At 45.4% G+C, this 20,558-nt stretch overlaps 1 protein-coding gene across 6 annotated transcripts in view; it reads right to left on the bottom strand.

Annotated features, from left to right (window-relative positions):
• The window catches only part of PDZD2 (PDZ domain containing 2), a 255,476-nt gene that overhangs the window by 196,012 nt on the left and 38,906 nt on the right, over nt 1-20,558 (bottom strand). The window contains exon 1 of one of the 6 annotated variants that reach the window (XM_043887463.1): nt 14,142-16,913. The exons of 4 other annotated variants lie outside the window; for them this stretch is intronic. In XM_043887463.1, the coding sequence (XP_043743398.1) occupies nt 14,142-14,236 (95 nt within the window). In that variant the 5' untranslated portion in view covers nt 14,237-16,913. Of the gene's footprint in view, nt 1-13,253; nt 13,826-14,141; nt 16,914-20,558 lie in introns of those variants that run through there. One more of the 6 variants, XM_043887464.1, reaches the window with a different exon arrangement.

The following is a 20,558-nucleotide window of genomic DNA, read 5'->3' on the forward strand; positions in this document are numbered from 1 at the left end:
AGTTATTTGGATAACGTCTTGACTTGTTCCATTTTTAAATGATCTTTAAAAGTCTTGTTTACAAAGAAATCCAACACTTGTTACTGTGAGGTCAGATGCCCAGGAATATTACTAGAGTTTTTTTTAACCTTTCTTTAAAATATGATTTCCTTGGTTGACCTCTATAAAGCATCCAAAATCAGACTGATGAAGGTCATTTGAGGCTAATGCGTGTTCCCTAAATAACACTTTGATGTTCAAAATAAAATAATTGTGAGATCTTTTCATGAGCATGAGAGAAGTTGTAAAGATATAAATATAAGACTGAAATATAAATTTCTTCATTTCTGATGATAAGCTTTTCTTTTGGAGGGGGGGATGCAGGGACCATGCTTTATATTCGACTTGGGCTCAATGAGGTAAATCCTATAGCTTCATTTCCCTCCCTGCCCCCCACCACCTGCCTTTCTTCCTCAGCAGAGTAGCCATGGTAGCAAGGTACAGAGTTACACCTGGACTTTCTCAGGTAGAGCTGGGGACTGCAGGGGAATCCACAAGGGTGAATCGAGAAGACCCAGAAACATGTGTCTCTTCCACAGGACAGAAGGGTCCTGCCACATGAGCCAGGCTGGGAGGCCACTGGTTTTCTGTTCTATCTTCTTTTGAAAATAATTTTTGCAGTTGCATTGTGAAGCCTTTAAGAGTGGCAAGAGAGGGACTTCTCTGGTGGTCCAGTGGCTAAGACTCCACACTCCCAATGCAAGGGGCCCACGTTCAATCCCTGATCAGGGAATTAGATTCCACATGCCACAAATAAGAGTTCACATGCCGCTATGGGCTCCCCTGTGGCTCAGTAGGTAAAGAATACACCTGCAGTGCAGGAGACACAGGAGATGCAGGTTTGACCCCTGGGTCGGGAAGATCTGGAGGAGGAAATGGCAACCCACTCCAGTATTCTAGCTGGGAAATCCCATGGACAGAGGAGCCTAGCAGGCTAAGTCTACGGGGTTGCAAAGAGTTGGACATGACTGACAGACTAAGCATGCATGTCGCCACTAAAGATCCCTCGTACCACAACTAAGATCCAGCATAACCAAATAAATAAATAAAACAAACATTAAAAAAAAAAAAAGTGTGCAGGAGAGTAATCTGCAGCTGGACGATGCCTGGGCAGCTGTGTGGTCATGACTCCTCCCAGACGCCCCCTGAAGCTTTTGAAGCAGGTGAGACCCTTAGGGGCCCCAGCAGCAAGACACTAAGCTAAGCTCAGCTCTAGCACTGCCAAAGGCAAAGGGAGCCAGAGAAGCTTGCGTGTAAGACAGAGAATTTTCTAGAACATTCTGAAGAAAGGCCTAAATACCTTGGGAGCATAAGTTGGCCGCTACAGGTTACCTACTTCAGTGACTGGAGCGGAAGGAACAAGGGGCAACGCTGTAAGCTGTACAAGGTGTTGGTGCAACCCGCAAATTTCAGTTCAAAGGGGATGGGTGAAGGAAGAGGAAAAAAAGGATAACAATGATAAATCTATACTGACAGTGTGATACTGTGACTTAAGAGTAAAAAATATTTAGTCTTTGCCCACTGTTCCTGGCATAGCACTCCTAAAACCCTTGACATTTCCTACATGAGAGTCATAGGGGAATCTTAAATGTTCTATTCAGTCCTGGAAAGAGTTTCACAGCAATCAAAGTAAAATGAGTATCTTTTTAACAAGTCTCTTCCTTTTTAAAGAAATTTATTATTTATTTATTTTGGGCTGTGCTGCATGTTTGCTGCTGTGTGGGCTTTCCTCTAGTTGCAGCAAGCAGAGGTGACTCTCTAGATATGGGCCATGGGCTCCTCATTGCGGTGGCTTCTCTTGTTGCAGAGCCCGGGCTTAGTAGTTGTGATCTACAGGCTTAGTTGCCCTGTAACTTATGGGATCTTCCCAGATCAGTGATCAAACCCATGTCTCCTTTATTGACAGGAGGATTCTTAACCACTGGGCCAGTAGGGAAGCTCCTCGCAAGTCCCTTTCAATCACATCTGAGTTGATGATAACGTGGTGACTTCTGGAAAGTCCTTAAGGATGGATGCTGGTTGCAGGGGTGGCGGCGTGTGGCAGGCATGATTAAAAGGTTGGAACTGTCCATCCCACCCCACCCCCTTGACCTCTGGAGAAGGGAGAGGCATTGGAAACTGAGTTCAATCATCAATGGCCAATGATTTCATCAATCGTGCCTATGTAATGAAGCCTCCCCCCAAAAACCCAAGTGGATGGGTTCACAGAGCTTCAGGGTTGGTGAACACCTGGAGACGCCATGCCCTTTTCCAAAATCTTGCATGCGCACTATGCATATCCCCATTTTGTGTCCTTTTTATAACAAACCAGTAATCCAGTAAGTAAACTGTTTCTCGAGCTCCATGAGATGCTCTAGCAAATTAAACCTGATTAATTAACCCTATTCGTTAATAGGAGTGGTTATGGAAACCTATTTACAGTCAGTCAGAAATGCAGGTGAAACTTGGACTTCTGACTGGCATCTGAAGCGCGGGTAGTGGGAGTGGGGGACAGTCTTAGTGGCCTGAGCCCTTAACTTGTGAGATCTGACACCACCTCCCGGGAGACAGCATGGCAACGGCATTGAACTGGAGGACACCCAGCTGGTGGTCCCCCACCATACACACACACACTCTTGGTGACCCAGAAGTGAAGAAGTGTTCAGAGACTACTCTGTATAACTAGTTGAAAGCAACAGAGCTTTTCTTTACGAGGAGGACAGAGTAACGAAAGAGCAAACCCTGGGGGTAGGAACTCAGGGTTAGCTGGAGAGAGTGTTGCTGGAATTTGGCTGATTCAGAAAAGCTACCTCCAGGGTAGCTGACCAAGCCTAGATTCTCTCCAGTAGACTTGGACAGGTTTGTCCCAAAGTAATACACTGGAAGGACTGAAGCTCCAATACTCTGGCCACCTGATGCGAAGAGCCAGCTCACTAGAAAAGACCCTGATGCTGGGAAATGCTGGGGGCAAAAGGAGAAGAAGGTGACAGAGGATGAGATGGTTGGATGGCATAACTGATTCAATGGACATGAGTTTGAGCAAACTCGGGGAGATGGTGAAGGACAGAGAAGCCTGGCGTGCTGCAGTCCATAGGATCACAAAGAGTCGGAAATAAATGAGCAACTGAACAATACCTGGTATGCTGCAGCCCATGGGGTCAAAAAGAGTTGAAAATGAGTCAACAATGACAACAAAACAGACTCAGCACTTTCAATAGTTTGTAACAAGAAAGACAGGGATTTGTCTCCTTCTCCTTGGTTTTTCTCAATTCAGAAAACTGACCTTTAACCCAAGCCTAGATTTATAACTGAGGAAACGACTCAGGGAAGTTGAGAGATAATAGTTGACAAAGCACATCCTGAAAGGAGAAGCAGCAAACCCAGCTCCAGGGGCCTGGGAGCTAACTGCATAAAGGGCTTTCACATGCCCGGCATGGAGATGAACTCTTCCTGTGCATTACCCCCATCCTTATCACCAACCTAGGAGGGATCAACATAGCTATCCCCACTTTACAGTTGAGAAAACCAAGGCAGAGAAACTAATGCTCCCCAGAGTCATTTAGCAAGAATGCGGGCCAGCTGGGTTTAGAACGGCACTCCTCTGACAAGGTGTATTTGTAGAGTCAGAACTGAGGAGGTGATATAACACCTCATCCTAATTATGTACTTCTGGGTACGTCACTAAGCTGTGAGCCTTAGTTTTCAAATCTACAAAATGAGCACGACACAGCTTTCTGGAAGTGAAACCTTTTTTGTTAAAGCTGCCAGGACAAAGCCTGACAAACAGCAGGCACTCAATAAAGGCATCATCCCCTGCATCTCCATTCCTCATCTTCCCGAACCTAAGTCTTACAGGTGAGGTGTAGCAATCTATCAGCCTCCAGCTGATTTGCATATGGGAGAAAATGTAACACACAGAGAAAGAAACGCTAATTACTGACATTCACCTTATCACATGCAGACCTAGACCAATCTACTTTGTTTCTGTTCATGAAAAAAAGGGTTCTTCTTACCCATCCTAAACCAACTTTAAGCTGTGATTTAGTGGAGCCAAAGGTTTTTGATTTTATAGGGAACACCTTATACTCTGGTCCTTGTGCTAAAGGGACTCACGAAGGGCCATCATCACAGGAGCAGCGCCCGTCAGCAAACGCCCTCTGCAAGCAGCTGAGCCTGACTTGGAGATCTCATCCCCCACGGACGAGGCCTGGGACTCTGGCTCCAATAACCGCAAAACTTATAACTCACTCGCCTAACCCAACCCCAGCACCTCGTACGCCCGCATAAAATGCTGCTCCAAAGCTTAAAGTTGGTGAAGGGAGATGGCCAAGAGTGGCTGTGCGTTGGCCCATGTATTCCCCCAGCTGTCTACACGTGGGGCCAAGGTTGGAGCCTGGGTTAGAATCCACCGTCTGCATCCTATTAGGCCCTTTTATGAGCTCAGAGCATGACTATCTGGTTTGCATTTGCAACACATAGGGAAGCAATAAGGGACAGTAGAGAGGCTTTCTAAGGGGGCACCTCGTGGAGGTTAGTTTTACCAGAGCGCACCTACGAGTGACCAGGCAGACTGACCTGGAGAGGGCTGGTTGAATGAAACCCTGGGAAGAGAGTCAAGAGTACCAAGTTCTGGCACTGTCCATTCCATCTGTGCTCTAGAACAAAGCACTGAACCACTCAGCCTGAGCCTCACCTAAAAAGGATGGAACTGAGTAGGATATACTCCAAGATCCCTTTTAGTTTGAAAATTCTGTTAATTTCAGCTCTTGATGAACCCCCCCACTTTGAGAAACATTATGAACTCTGAAAATGTATTAATGCGAATACCTAGCATAATGAGTGGCCTATTGGTACCTGGTCATTGTTCACTTCATGAAGAAATGAACCAGTGCTGATCAAGATAAACCTAAAGGGTATTTAAAAAAAAAAAATACCAGTCATAGATACATTATACCAACATATGTACCACATGGGGCTTCCCAGGTGGCGCTAGTGGTAAAGAACCTGCAGGAGTAAGAGACGCAGGTTTGATCCCTGGGTCAGGAAGATCCTCTGGAATGGGAAATGGCAACCCACTCCAGTATTCTTGCATGCAAAATCTCATGGATAGAAGAGCCTAGTAGCTTTACAGTCTCTAGGACCGCAACGAGTCGAACACAAGTGAGCAAACAGATGCACACAAATATACTACATACCTACATGCACACCTGTATGTATGTTATTATCTTACTTCAAGAGTTGCCAACTGTTGTTACCACTCTGTACTAGACATTAGAAGGGAGAAGGCAGGATAGAAGAGTGTACTAGACATTACAGGGAGAAGGCAGAATAACCTAGTCCCCTGTCCCTCACCATCTAATAGAAAAGACAGAAGAGACACAAGAATAAGATGACAACTCTTGAACAGGACAGGATATGATTCAAATTCAGATGTGCTCAAGTAAGTGCAACTGGTATTTTAGAGCCAGAAATGACAATCATGATTTTATATGAGAAAGAGGTGGATATATGGATGATGTCAGTCAGGGATCCCAGCAGAAAACCGAAGAGACACTCAAAAGGGTTGAACTCGAGAAAGTTATATACAGGGAATATCTGCAGGAGGGTGAAGCACCTAGAAGCTGGCAACAGCTGGGAAACTATTACCACCTACAAGCCTGAGGGGCAAGGGGAGGAAATAGGGTGAGCTGGAATCACGAGAGCGAGCTGTCCATGAGAGTTCAGAAGAAATAAGCATTGTCAGGACCTTGACAAGGCGGAGGGGAGAGCAGTGAGGAGGATAAATACCCCAACACTCTTTCCTCCTCTGCCTTTCCATCCCCTGCCTGTGCCTGTTGGCTGAACCCAACCAGAAACAGGATAATGGAGCCTAGATGTTATAATTCTGGACTCTTGGTCCAAAGGAAGGCAGAAAATGAACTGAGGAAGGAGAACATGCACACACACATATGCCCACATGCACAGACACTGGAGATGTATTAAAAGTGAAAGTGAACATGTTAGTCGCTCAGTCGTGTCCGACTCTGTGCGACCCCATGGGCTGTAGCCTGCAGGCTCCTCTGTCTATGGGGATTCTCCAGGCAAGAATATTGAAGTGGGTTGCCATGCCCTTCTTCAGAGGATCTTCCCGACCCAGGGATCAAACCTGGGTCTCCCGCATTGCAGTCGGATTCTTTACCATCTGAGCCACCACTTGTCCCACATACATCTCTAACGTAAGAAAAAGAAAAAAGTCTAGAAAAAAAAAGATTTATCCTACCAAAGGATCTCATCATAGAATTAATCTAATTTTTTAAATTTATTTTTTAAATCTTTTTTAGCCATGCCACACGGCATGTGCAATCTTAGTTCCCTGACCAGGGATCAAACCTGCACCCCCTGCAGTGGCAGTGCCAAGTCTCAACCACTAGACCCCCAGGGCAGTCCCCTAATCTGAACAAAGTCTTCTAACAAATCTCAGGTAAATGTATACAAACAGAAACTTTTTAAATTGCAAATAGTTTCTACAAAATGCTCATATTGACATGTGATGTGTTTGTTTACTTTGGGTCTAACAAGGAAGTAAAGACATCCACTGACCAGACAAAATTGTCTACATTCTTCCTTAACCCTCTACCCTCACCCACCCCCAATTTCCAAAGATAAACTCCCAAGTTTGCACACGAACACATTTTTCCATTTATATTTTCTATCAGTTGGCAATTAAAACAAGAATCCCAGAGGTCAGCCAAAAGTCTTAAAAAACAAATGAAAGAGTCGGATACATTATCTCTGGATTCAAAAGCGAAAAACGACATGTTATAAGAAACCACCTGGAAAACTGCACTTGGCAGGCGCCATTTCAGAGATCCGCAGTTCAAACGTCAACTCCCTGCCAACTAATACTTAGCCTTTACCAGAGACCCTCGGAGAAAGTTCTGGAAGTGTGGAGTACTGAAGTCTCTGTAACGCCATCTGCTTTTGTGCAGAGTTCCAGTGATGGTAACGGGAACCTGGCGCTGGGGTGAGAATCGGGACTGCTCCTCAGGGTGGCAGAGGGGAGAGTCAGGTGTGAAGGGACGGCAGAGGAAGAGAAGGGTTAAAAGATGTCTCATGGTCACTTCCCAATTAGGGACCGCATGTCTGAGACTTCTCAGGACAAACTCAGTCTCAGATATCCTAGACCATACTACTCACATGTCCAATCCTGGGGAAACAAGTTACACAAATCATGGTGCTTTAACTTGATAGGGAAATATGCTGCTGTTAAAATTAATGAGTCAGTAATGACATGAAAAATCCTTGCATTTATTCACTCACAGTAACAGCTGAATCCCTATTGTATACTACAGATGGTGTAAGGGTGTTCCGGCTGTAATGATGAATTATATAGCATGAAGCATACATGCTATATAGCACAGAACCAGACTGCCAATGTCTGAATCTCTGCTTCACTCCTGAAAAGCTGGACAACCTTGAGCAATTTCCCTAAAATACCGTGTGCCTCACATCATCTCCACTGTAAAACAGGAATAATAATGGTACCCTCTCCATAGGATCACTGTGAGGTTAAGTTCACAGTGTAAAGCTTGTAATAGTGCCTGGCACACTATGAAGTGCCCATCCTTACAGTCTTGGTTTGGTTAGGGATGCAGATACAAACAGGAACATGATGGTATAATGCTAAGGGCAATCAAGGCCTTCCCTTCGGGCTAACATTGAACTGGGAATGGAAGAGATCAGGAGGGCCTCCCATTCAGAAAAAGAGAAGAGCGTCATTGCACTTGAGTCAGACTGGAGAAAACTGGAACAGTCCATCGACTTTTTCCTGCATTCCACTGAGCACTTCCGGAGTTTATTTCATCTTACAAGCTTCCCCAAGTCTGGGATGCATAAAAGACAAAGGGTGGAAGACAGAGGAAATGATACCAAGTGTGCAAACAGGCCTGCCAGTCCCAACCACTGTAGTGGTGAGTGGTAACAAGCGCTTGGCTTGTCACAGGCTGCAGTACGTGGGGTGTCCTCGTGACCTCGCCATTTTAAGAACAGTCTTCATTTCTGGGACAGCCCCAAGAAATTCTCTGGTTGGGACTGGCGAGCAATCTCCAAAGCAAAGGAATCCTCTTTTCCCCTCCAACTGTCTCATTGGTTATTCTTTCCTTTGAAGTTGGAAGAGAGAATAAAATTACTTTCATCTGCCTGGAAATCACCAGAGTAGAGAAGAATCCTCCCTGGAATCAGAATGAGGAATCAGGCAGCTCAGATCTTCCGTAAGGTGAGCCCAGGGTGCGCTTAACTCCTTTTGGAAATGAGACGGTGTGTAGATCAACATCCACCTGTGTCAGCTTGGCAGTAAATGATACCAAACCCCGATTCCAAACGGCTTGAACAAGGAGGAAATTCATCATCTCAGAGGATGGGAAGAATGGAGAAATAACGGTGGTGCACCTTGAGGACACTCAGGGATCTGCTCTCTAAGGCTGGTGGCAAGATGTCTACAGTAGTTCTAGACAGCAACGTGCCAAGCAAGCAAAAGGTTCATTTGTTTTGTGTGTCTTTTTTTTTTGGTAATGAGCACACCTCCCCCAAGAAGCTCCACAAGAGACATTCCTTCACATCTCATTGCCCAGACCTGGATCACATACTCTTTCCTGTACACATCCCTGGGGTGTGGGATGGAGGTACCACAAATGAAGTGAACGAATCATCTCACATAACGGATGCCACCAGGTCCACGTGACCACTGAGCCTGCAACAGGCTTCTGGCCAGGACCAAAGGAAGAAATGAACATGAATGTATTTCAGGAGTTAGCATGCTCTATGGTTATTCTCACAGATAGAACTCTGGTAAGCCACAGCTTCAAACCCATTCAGAAATGCTTCTGCCTGACACTCCACACATAGCGAGAAGAATCACTGACCTGATGGAGAAGATGCTAACAAAACTGGTATAAATGCCTAAGAACCACTCTATCCAGGGCCTGGACATCTTTAATGATCACTGCTGAGCTGACAGTACATTGTGGCCTATTAGTATTCTGTCCCAAGGAGGCACCCGCAGCAGAGGAGTGTAAAAACAGAAGAACTGAGAGAAGGGAGAGTCACTTGCCAGTAAACCGTGATGGACTGAAATGAGAGAAAAGTTTTTTACACTGGGCAGGGCAGGACAGGTTCACTGAACTCTTAAAGATAAAAAGAAGAAACAATGCAACAAAATTTTGGAAGCGGTAAAGTGGTCTAACCCATGGTAACTGACTTAGCAGAGGGAAGAAAGCTGAAACCTAGCGCAGCAGGATGGGAAGCCCGGAAGCAGAGCTCCAGGGTCTCTGGAATTTGGGACACCAGGCACTGAGGGGGTCAGGGGCCCCAAAGCAGGAGAGCTGGCTGTGAGTCTGTGCCAGAAGCTGTCAGACCCTGGGTCGCCCCTCTCAGTCCTGGCTCCAAAGTGACTGCCTGCATTCTGCAACCTATTTCCTCTGCTGAATCAGAGCGACAGTGGACTCAGAGACACTTCAATGTAGCTGAGAAGGGGCGCGCTTAGAAACAGGGAAATGGGAGAAGGTTCCATACCAAATGCTGGCTTCCTGGTCTCCATCTGAGTCTGGCTCATAGAATGCAGCAGCCACCAATCCCCCTTTGGCATTGGGATTTCTCTTCAGCTTCCTTTGAGAGAAAGACCTTCCACCCACAGGTGGGAATCCTCCAATAAAATCCCTGAGCAGGATAATCCTACAGCTGGCCGCACATGTGACTCAACTGGGGTGCTCTTTGTAATCACTACTACCTGACCCCTAGCAAGATCCAACATCATTCAAATACTTGGGCAACTTAAATGGAAAGTTTACTGCATGCCAGGAATTGTTCCAGGTTCTAAAACACTATACTAGGTGTTCCTTCTTGGAAAGGTGGAACTGATCCTGGGTGTCAGCTCCATCCAGGCGTGCAGACCTTCCAGTTAACTTCTCAGCAGTCAGTTCCAGGATCCTCAGACATTTGAGCAAAGCCTTTAACATGCAAAAGATTTCAAAACAAAAACTAAGAGGAAATCAGAGGAAAACAAACAGCACAGGAAGCGGAGGGACACTTCACAGAAACTGCCACTGTGATCCTTGATGAGAGTTGAGGGTTGAAAAGCTTTTCATCTATGAAACGAGAACAGGAGGTTATAAAAAGAAAATTTCGGAGATTTTTAAAAAGCTCTTGGAAATAACAAATTTGATGACAGACATGGAAATTCAGTACATGGGTTGGAAGATAAAATGAGGAAATATCCCAGGAAGTAAAACTTTTTTAAAAAAGGAGAAAACAGGGAAAAAGTAAGAAAATTAGAGATTCAATGTATGAGGCACCCATTTCAACTTAATATGTGTTCCAGAAGAGGACAGAAATCACTTTTTTAAATATTCCATAAAATAGTTCAGAACTCAAGGACATGATTTTCAGATTGAAAAGGTCCACTGAAAGCCAAGTAAATTGATGAAAAAAAAAAAGACACAGCAAGGTGTACTGAATGAGATTTCATTACAGACAGAAAGGACATTACAAAGACAAGAAAATCTTTCAGAGAAGGGGAAATGATTATATTCAAAGCATCAGGAGTTAGAATGACAGACATCTCAATGGCAATACTGAACCTGGAAGAACAAAGCTTTCCAAATTCAGGAACAGACTTCCAACACAGAGTTCACACCCCTATTAATCTAACTCTGAAGATCTCAAAAAACTTATTTCCCAGGCAGTCTTTCTCAGAACTACTAGAAGATGTTACAAGCAAGAGAGCAGAAGCAAAGAAGGAAGACACGGGTCTAAAAAAACAAGGGATGTCACATGAAGAGCAAAATGAATCCCTGCTGTGATGAGGAATTCCAGGATGACAACTGTGCCTCTGGCCCTGGCAGCAACTCCAGAGTAAAGGAGACCAGAAGGCTCAGCCAGAGAGATGAACCAGGTGGAACAGGACACGCCTGCTATTTAGAAACATGGGCAAAGTTGAAGCTCTTGTCTCTGGGGCACAGAAGCTGAGGTTGGTGAGGGGTGGGTCAAATAACTGCTGTTTCTATGTACAAGCCTTCTAGAAATACATGACTTTACAATTATGTCTATGAATAGCTTTAATAAGGAAAGAAGGGAAGCTCAGGCAATGAATCAGATTCCAGAATGAAAACCCAGGCAGAGATCAGGAGAACCTGCTTCTCTAAGCAGCAAAGGTATTTGGTGAAACCTCTGAGAGACAGAGAAGGAAGAGTTGATGCTAAAGGCAGCAAAGGCTGAGCACTTGGCAAAGTAGGCGAGACAAGAACTTGATGGCCCAGGAAACAGGCAGGAATGGGGTCACTCTTCCCCGTCAAGGAAACAATTCCCAAGTGTGACCTGCCTGAGTTACTGAGATTAGTAGGGATAGGGGATTAAAGGGAGCCGTGTGTGCCAAGCGTGTGGTTGGGCAACTTACAGAATAAAGAAGGCAAGCAGAAAGGCGGTTTGGGGACACCCTGCTGCTCTCCAGGCAGGCTGTCTTCCTTCCCCCATGGGTTAGAAGAGGTTGACTCTATCTCCACAGACAATTACGCTCAGCTGCACCAGCTCACAGAGATCAAGGCTGAACGGGCATGGGCAAGCCTGAAACCCTGGGTCTACACTGGTTTCCCCATCACTTTACCTGGTACATCCTGTTTCTGTTCCTTCTCTGTGTAGCACTCTCTGAGAACTTTTTTTTTTAGAGCCTGGCATAGGCCTGGTTTCCTAAAGCCCACCTACCTGTGGGTCCCAGAGGCAGTACAGGAGGGACAATGGGTTTGACCAGCAGCCCTGAAAGCAATTAACTGTAGGTGGGCCTTGTTAACACCTCAGTAAAAGAGTGCTGTGGCCTTCTACAGGTTAGTGAGATTAACCACCAGATTAGCATACGGTGGTAGGGGGAAAATCCCTTGTGGGTCTTTCCATGTGGCTCAGTGGTAAAGAATCCACCTGCCAATGTAGGAGACACAGGTTTGACCCCTGGTAGGAAATGGCAACCTGCTCCAGTATTCCTGCCTGGAAAATTCTATGGACAGAGGAGCCTGGTGGGTTACAGTCCATGGGGTCGAAAAAAGTCGGACACAACTGAGGGAATAAGCACAAACACAGATCCCCTTGTACCTTTTCAATTCATTTGCAAAGTCAACGTACAGTTGCAAAACAGTGAGTGAGTGAAGTCGCTCAGTCGTGTCTGACTCTTTTCGACCTCATGGACTGTAGCTTACCATGCTCCTCCAGTATAGGAATGCAAAGGCTAAAGGCTCAAAGTACTGTATTTTATGTGTATTTAAAGATACTTCTCTGTTAGAGTTTATGCCATCCCCCTTACGATATATCTCAGCCTGACCTATTTTTATGAAAAGCATTTACTATTTACATTCACAGAAATCTATTCTCCCAGAAGTGGTTCCCAGGGTGACAGCTGTAGTTCCCTCCTCTTTACCAACCCCATCTCATCAGACAAAATTTGACTTAATTTCACTCCTAGTGTTTACAAACTGCTTACAAGAGAGTTGCAACACGACGGAAAATGTCATTCTCTTTCCCCAAAGCCCTCATCTTTAAAACCTTTGATTTGTGGATGCGACAATCAAAACATTTTGTGAATTAGGGGTGGGGGAGTTGTCCAAGCAGGCTGTTTAGTAGTTCAGGGCGAAGATCTATCCCCAAAGGCGATTAAAGCACTTGAGGGATCATAAATAGTTCCTGCTGGCAGGAGCGGCAGCTATGCTGTACCCAGACTCATTCCCTGCTGGCCGTAGCGAGAAGCAGGGGCATGAGGGCAGCGTTAACAGATGCCCGGTTGCTGGACACCCTCTCCCGCTTCCTGGACTTCAACAGCACTGCTTTTCCGCGTGACTGTCAGGACCTTGGCTCTGGAGACCCCCGGACTTGTCCCTCTTTCCCCTCCACTCCGCCGCTCACACACACACACACACACACACATATACACACACTCAGGGCGCCTCCTTCCGTCTAGTAATTGACAAACCAGTACCTCGTCGGGTACTCCTCCCAAGAAGCACAAACCATCCGTAAACACGCAAATCCCCCAAATGAAAAACAAGACACCCAAGGGGTCTGCGAGATGAGCGCCGCGGGCGTTCGGCGGCGGCGGGTGTTTCTCCGAGGAGGCTGGGGCTCAATTTCCACACCCCCGCGGGCAGCCTCAGTCGGCACCCCAAAGCCGGATCGGATGGGGGACGGATCTGAGGTTTTTGTCTGCCAAAGCAGATTCCTACCTCCAGTTCTGAAGTCACCTTGGGGGGGCGGAGGGGTCTCCTCTCGACGTCTTCGGCGGAGGTTCGGTCGTGAGCAGCCGGCCCCGGGTAATCCTTGCTCCCGGGCGGGGCTCGCACGCCCCGGGGCCGAGCCGGAGCCTAATCACCTGCTGGGCGCGGGCGGGGCGGGGCGGGGCCGCTCAGCGCGCGCGCCCCGCCCGGGAAGCCGGCCCCCTGCGCGCCCCCCGACGGCCCTTCCGGAGCACGATTGCCGCGGGGAGCCCCGAGCGCCCCGCTCCGAGCGCGGCAGGTCTGCCGGAGGACTCCCCCTCCGCCAGCCCAGCCTGGGAGGTTTTGAAAAGGACTGTAATGGAATCCCGGCTCGCCTCGACACTCCCCTGGCTCACTTGTCAAAACTCCACGGCATTCCAGAACCCCTTCCCCGGGCACTCCCCCCACCCCCACCCCCTTCGCAGTCGGAAAAGGAAACCGCCCCGGGGAGATTTCGGGGAGTTTGGGGTTTCTGATGCGGACACCTTTTGTTTATGTCAACTTGCTCCGGAGCTTCCAGCGGTAACTGAGAGCAGGTCTGAGAAGAAAAAGCCCCACCCAGATAACCCTCGCCCGGTCAAAAGTTCTCCCTCCAGCCGCCGCGAGGAGCTCCAGCTCCCCGACATCAATTCATTTCATAACCGCTCCGTTTCATAATCGGCGGCAGCGTGGGTCCTTACTGGGGGTGGGGTGGAGTGAGGGGGAGCCCCACACCAGAATCACAACCATCGCACTGGGCAAGCTAGCAGGCAACTTTCCAGAAAGCTGCAGTGAGATTCTTTCTGCTGGAGAAACCAAATTTACCACTGCCGAATTACAATCGTCGGTGACTGCACGCCTGAAGCATTTCCTTTATACCTTTTCGGGCTCCCGCGCCCCTCCCGTCTTCTGCGGGGTTCAGTCAACGAGCCATCCCCCGGAGAAGCATGAATGGGCTCGGGCCGCGCAGACATCTCTCCAGCTGCAAACTGATGAGGAAGCCCTACCCACGAGGCTGAATTGTTTACATCACACCCACTGAGGGCTTCCTGTCTTAAATTAATGGGAATACAAATAAGACAGGAAAAGAGTGTTTGCTTTTCTTAGAGCAAGGGTGGGGGCCTGCGGAGGGGGGTGGGGTCGCCCCACATTTCATTGCATGAAGAGGTTGCTTTTCAAAACTTCAATTGTGTTCTATTCCTTTTTCCCACTTGGAACACTTGTTGAAAAGGAAAAGCATCGCTGTGCCAAACCTCAAACCATCAAGGAACTTCTGCTCAAAACACGTTTTCACCTGGCTTCGGAAGGGATCCAGGCTGGAGCTCCCAGGGGGAACGACAGATCTGGGGACCTCCTGTGGTGGAAAGGCACAAATCTCCCTACAGCCTGAAGCTGCGAGCCACACAGGCACACACACTCCACCCCACCCCATGGGGTTCATGCCAGAATCCTGCCCCCAGTCCTGCTCCCCACCCCTGTGTCTCTGAGCTATGGTTCGCTTCCTGGGTGTCCCACAGTTCTTCAATGGACAAATCTGGTAGAATTCAAAGCAATTAATTAAAAAGGAGCAGGCAAAAGAAAGCTTCAGTTCTCAGTATCATTATTGCCACTGAAAAGGGTAATGAGAGCCTGGGAGGGGCCAACCCATGTCCAGGCTCTCCTGGACATCTGCCCACTCTTGGAAGCAGCCCACGGAGCACATGGTAAGTACTGATCATAATCACCAGTCCATAATCACCAGTCCCAGTTGCTTCCTTCAGGTTGGCACAACAGCAAACCCAGAGACAGGCCTCCTTTGGAAATACTGGAAGGAAACAAGACCCCAGATTAAAGTATATCTCAAGGAGGGATGGGCATTGCAGCCAGCAATGACGATGGAGGTTAAGAGAACAGTACATGTGCCCAGTAAGAACAAGCTTTCGCAAGCCAGTCCTCAAAATATTGCAATTCCTGGGTCAAAGCAAGTTAGGCTGATGATTTTAGGTAAAGCCAAGTGTATCAAAAGTAACAGAAAAGGACTGCCTTGCAATATATTCTAAGGGTTCCAGTGAATGTTAGCTCCTCCCCACTTCCCTTTTCCCTCTCTTCTGCCAGGAGGTGATATTCTTGGTGGATTCATTAGCATACTTTTATGTGGCATCTCCATATCTGATAAATTTTATGGGAATTAGGTTCAAATTGAATAATCTTCTAATAATAATTTCAGAAGGGCTCCCTTTCTTCCTTCTGATTGCTTTCTCCACTTCCAGTTTTCTTCTAACTCTCTCTACTCCTTCCATCTGGTATGTAATTTATGATGTGCAAATCAATGCTGTTTAAAGGAAATCCATGATTTTAAGCATAATGCAAATAAATATTCCCTCTTCCCCCACCAACTCTGTGCCTAAGCTTAGTTTAGGGTGTGTATGTGCTGAGAATTAAAATTTGACCACATCTGTACAATATCTTAATTTCAGGAAAGCTTTTGAATGCATATGACATTCTCATCAACAAGCCAGAAAGATACGATCTGGTCTGTCTTTTCCTCACCGGGTTTTACTGCAGACTGGAAAAGAGATCAATGGCTCAGAAAACAAAAGGGTGCTTAAAACATTGCCTCCAATTTTACTCTAGCTCTGGTTTAAATAATACTTAAAATTGCTTTGAGCACACCCAGAGTCTACAAATAATATTAATTGCAGTGGGAATTACTGATATGCTAGGAGAATCCAAATTGGCTTCAACACATGAAGGAAATGTTTCATGATAAAGTTTCAAGTTCAGTGTGACAGCTGATTACAAAAGTAGTATCCTGAGGGTGATGATCAAATGACAGGCATAAAAGGGGCTTAATATCTAGATTGGAGAAAAACTGACAAAGATGTGAGGATCACAGCAGATCATGTTATTTAAAAGGAATCTGTGTGTTGTACTGATAAGAAATAAGCAATACAACAGCGGGGTGAATTCGCTTGGTGGGAGTCTGACATGAAAGGAAAGTATATCCCCATGTCTCCCTCCCCAATGATAAAGAATTTGGCAGCAGACAGACCCTTAATAGGATGGTAGATCCAGTCTGAGGCCCCTTATTTTAAGGGCAAAGTGGAGACACTGGAAAGGGTCCAGAGGAAAACCAAAATGATTAAAGAGAGAGAAAATAGAACCTATGAGGGAAGGTTAAAGGATTTGGAGTTGTTTAGTCTAGAGTGAAAAAGTGACTAAAGGCAAACTTAACAGTCTTCCCCTCCCATTTGAAAGGTTATTATAAAGAGGACACCGACCAGCTGTTGTTCATCTCTACAGAAGACAGAAGAGGTAAGACTCAAAATGCAACATTAAAATGTGGGTCAGACTCAAAGAGGACATGCTTGATGCTAATGGTAACTGACTTGACATTGACATCACTGTGCAGTCTTCACCTCTCAGGCTCCATCCTAGAGATAGGCTTCCATGTTTAGGCAGAAGCCAGGCTGGAGAACTCCTTTCCTTTCCTTCTAGGGCTGCAGTAGTCCTCATCACCCCATTCATGTGGGGGGCAGTGGTCCTAAGATCCATGTTCCCTAGGTCAGAAACGGTGCTGTGAGACTACAAGCCTCTCTTCAAACATATTCGCACATGTCATCAGACCTTTGTTTATTGGGTCAGTGCAGTTCAGTCGCTCAGTCATGTCCGACTCTTCGCAACCCCATGGACTGCAGCACGCCAGGCCTCCCTGTCCATCACCAACTCCCGGAGCCTCCGGTGATGCCATCCAACCATCTCATCCTCTGTCATCCCCTTCTCCTCCCGCTTTCAGTCTTTCCCAGCATCAGGGTATTTTCCAGTGAGTCAGTTCTTCATATCAGGTGGCCAAAGTATTAGAGTTTCAGCTTCAGCATCAGTCCTTCCAATGAATATTCAGGACTGATTTCCTTTAGGATGGACTGGTTGGATCTTCTTGCAGTCCAAGGGACTCTCAAGAGTCTTCTCCAACACCACAGTTCAAAAGCATCAATTCTTTCGCACTCAGCTTTCTTTATAGTCCAACTCTCACATCCATATATGACTACTGGAAAAACCATAGCTTTGACTTAGATGGACCTTTGTTGGCAGAGTAATATCTCTTCTTTTTATATGCTGTGTAGGTAGGTCATAACTTTTCTTCCAAGGAGCAAGTGTCTTTTAATTTCATGGTGGCAGTCACCATCTGCAGTGATTTTGAAGCCCAAAAAAAGTCTGTCACTGTTTCCATTGTTTCCCCATCTATTTGCCATGAAGTGATGGGACCAGATGCCATGATCTTAGTTTTCTGTATGTTGAGGGGTGGCTTGTTGGTCTAAGGGTATGATTCTCACTTTGGGTGCGAGAGGCCCCGAATTCAAATCCCAGACGAGCCCAGGTTATCCTTTCCGGTTTATTGGGTGGGTATCTCTAAAAATACGCTCAACTTCTGACACTGGTAAGCATATTTTATAGATGCAATCCTCTATATTGTTTCTATGTATAGGATATCATTGTTGTTTTGTTTAGTCGCTAAGTCATATCTGACTCTTTGCAACCCGCATGGACTGCAGCCCACCAGGCTCCTCTGTCCATGGGATTCTCCAGGCAAGAATATTGGAGCGGGTTGCCATTTCCTTCTCCAGAGGATCTTCCCCACTAGAAGGATCGAACCCGAGTCTCCTGCATTAACAGGTGCATTCTTTACCACTGAGTCACCAGGGAAGCCCCAGGACAGCATTTCCTTTTGTTTAATGAGCACACAAATATTAGTTGATGATGACAATGATAATAATAGCTGTGAATTAAACTCTTCCTACAATTATGTTGGGCATTGTGCTAGCTACTTTATGTAGGTTGCCTATCTCATTAATTTTTTCAGTATCCCTGTGAAGTAGATGTAATTATTAGCCTTATTCTAACACAAGGAAACTGAGTTAAGTAACACAGTTAAGTAACAATGAGGTTAAGTAGCACAGCTGGTAAATGTTGGAGTCCCAATTCAAACCTATTTAATCTGACTCAAAAGGGTGTGCGTAACCACTACACTACTGCCTCTCCTTGATTAGTTTTAGCTCTTGGGAGGGAAGAAACATTGCAAAAGAAAGCATTTATTCTTGTTGGTGCAAACTGATTAAAAACCAAGTCTTCCACACATTTACATAGCCTGGGAATTATAGTTGTTTTTTTTCCCAGCATAGAGGAAGGGCTGACTTTGCCTTCTAATCAGAAGTATGCTTTGCTGTCTCCCACAAAGCTAAAAATCTAATCAAAATCTATCTATATTTTATTAATAAGAAACACCTATTCATCTATAGTCTAATTTTGCTTATAGTAGGTGTCTTATGACTGTTAAATGAACGAATACAAATGCATCATGACTTTGATGCTTTAAAGCAAATTGAGCTGAATTGTGTTTTTCCAGCATACTGGTGAACAAGGCTCTGGTGGGTCATTTCTATGGGCCTCTTATCAGATGTTCCCTAAGAGTCTTAAAATCCAACTGTTTCCTTTAATTCAGTATCCATGAGAAAGGCATATGTGAGTTACATTTTCCCAGCATCAAATGCTTTTAGATCAAGAATAGATTTTTAGTGGGGTTTACTGAGTGCTGTTGTATATCAGCAATAGATGATTCATAAGTGAAACAGACATCAAAATGATTTTTAGAAAGGCAAACGAACCACACACAAACAAAAAATTAAAAGCCTTGATCCAAATTACGGCAAAGGACAGATATTTTCCCATTAGGACAATTTATCCTGAGTTTATAAACAGAGGGGCATAATTACCCAAGTGTTTGTGAACAGATCCAAACCTTATGTAGTTATAAAAAGCTGGAGAGGGGAAGGAAGAGGAAATTCCCAGGAGAAGATCCCCAACCACATCCAGAGCCATCAGATCTCCGTAAAATAAAAAGCCCAGCAGTGGTACCAAGTGGAGCACAAGAAGAAACCTCAGGATTTTAACACAAGCCACAGAAATAGCTTTGAATTGTCTTAAAACTAAACAGTGACAATTCTATCCAATAAACTTTCAGCCAACACATGGGCAGAGGGGTGACTTACTGGCATTCCAGATGTAGTTAATAGAAACATGATGCCTAGAATAAAAAAGGTACTCAGTAAATGATGACTGAATGGATGGATGAGTGAATGAATGTCTGAACAGATGCTCAAGCTGCCTCTTTTCCTTTTGAATGAAAGATGTTGGAAAGATGTCTTAGATGCTTCAACCCCAAAGCCCCCACAAAGATTTTGAGCCATTTGAACAGATCCTTCAGGAACAGCTCTAGAGCCAGACGCTGGTTTCTGACCCAAAGATAACCAATTTATGATTTTGCATGAACACTGGAAGGGGGATTGCAATATCTGTGGAACATCTCTTTGCAGGCCTTGATTCAAAACTCCCATTATTTACCATATAGATTCTAAACTATTTGAAGTTCAACAGAATCAAATACTAAGTAGTCAGCATCTGTTGAGAACTTACTGGATGTTGAGTCTTGTTCCTAAGCCCTTTACATATTAACTCGTTAAATTCTTATTATAATCTTAAGAATGTGTGCTAAGTCACTTCAGTTGTGTCAGACTCTCTGGGACCCTATGAAATATAGCTCCTCAGGTTCTTCTGTCCATGGGATTGTCCAAGCAAGAATACTGAAGTGGGTTGCCATGCCCTCCCCCCAGGGGCTTAAGAATATGTACTATTATTATCAACCCATCAAAAACAAAACTGAACCAAAAGATTACCTAATTAGCTCATGGGTCACACAACTAGTAAGCAGAGGAGCTGGAACTCAGATTCCACCTGGAACCAGCACCTGCTCTTAATTGCTGTCTGATGCTACCTGTCCAAATCTTAACTCTTGTCACTGCTCAACAAAAAAAATCACTATCCAAATTGAAATATTTATCCATAAATATTCAAAGAGCATTCTAATCTCTGCAGGATGCGATCCTTGACTTCCCTAAGGCACCTCTCTCCTGCATGCTCATATCACTTATTCTGTAATGAACACAACTGTGACTTGCCTCATAACACATCTCTCCAACTATTGGGTTGGCCAAAAAGTTCATTCAAATTTCAAATTTATACCATCTTATGGAAATACCCAAGCACATCCAATAGATCTTAAGTTTCTTGGAGTCAGGACTGTGTGTTGCAAGGCAGTCTGGGGATATAGAAGAATTGGGAAGATCTAGAACTAAAGTCCAAATCTCATAGTTATTACCCATGGGACTCTAGGTAATCATGTAACACTTCCTATTCTCATATTCAAACTATAATGTTTAAGGGCTTGCTGAAAAGGGGCGATTAAATGAGACAATGTATATG

The sequence above is a fragment of the Cervus elaphus genome, chromosome 25, assembly GCF_910594005.1.
Source record: "Cervus elaphus chromosome 25, mCerEla1.1, whole genome shotgun sequence".
Classification (NCBI taxonomy): domain Eukaryota; kingdom Metazoa; phylum Chordata; class Mammalia; order Artiodactyla; family Cervidae; genus Cervus; species Cervus elaphus.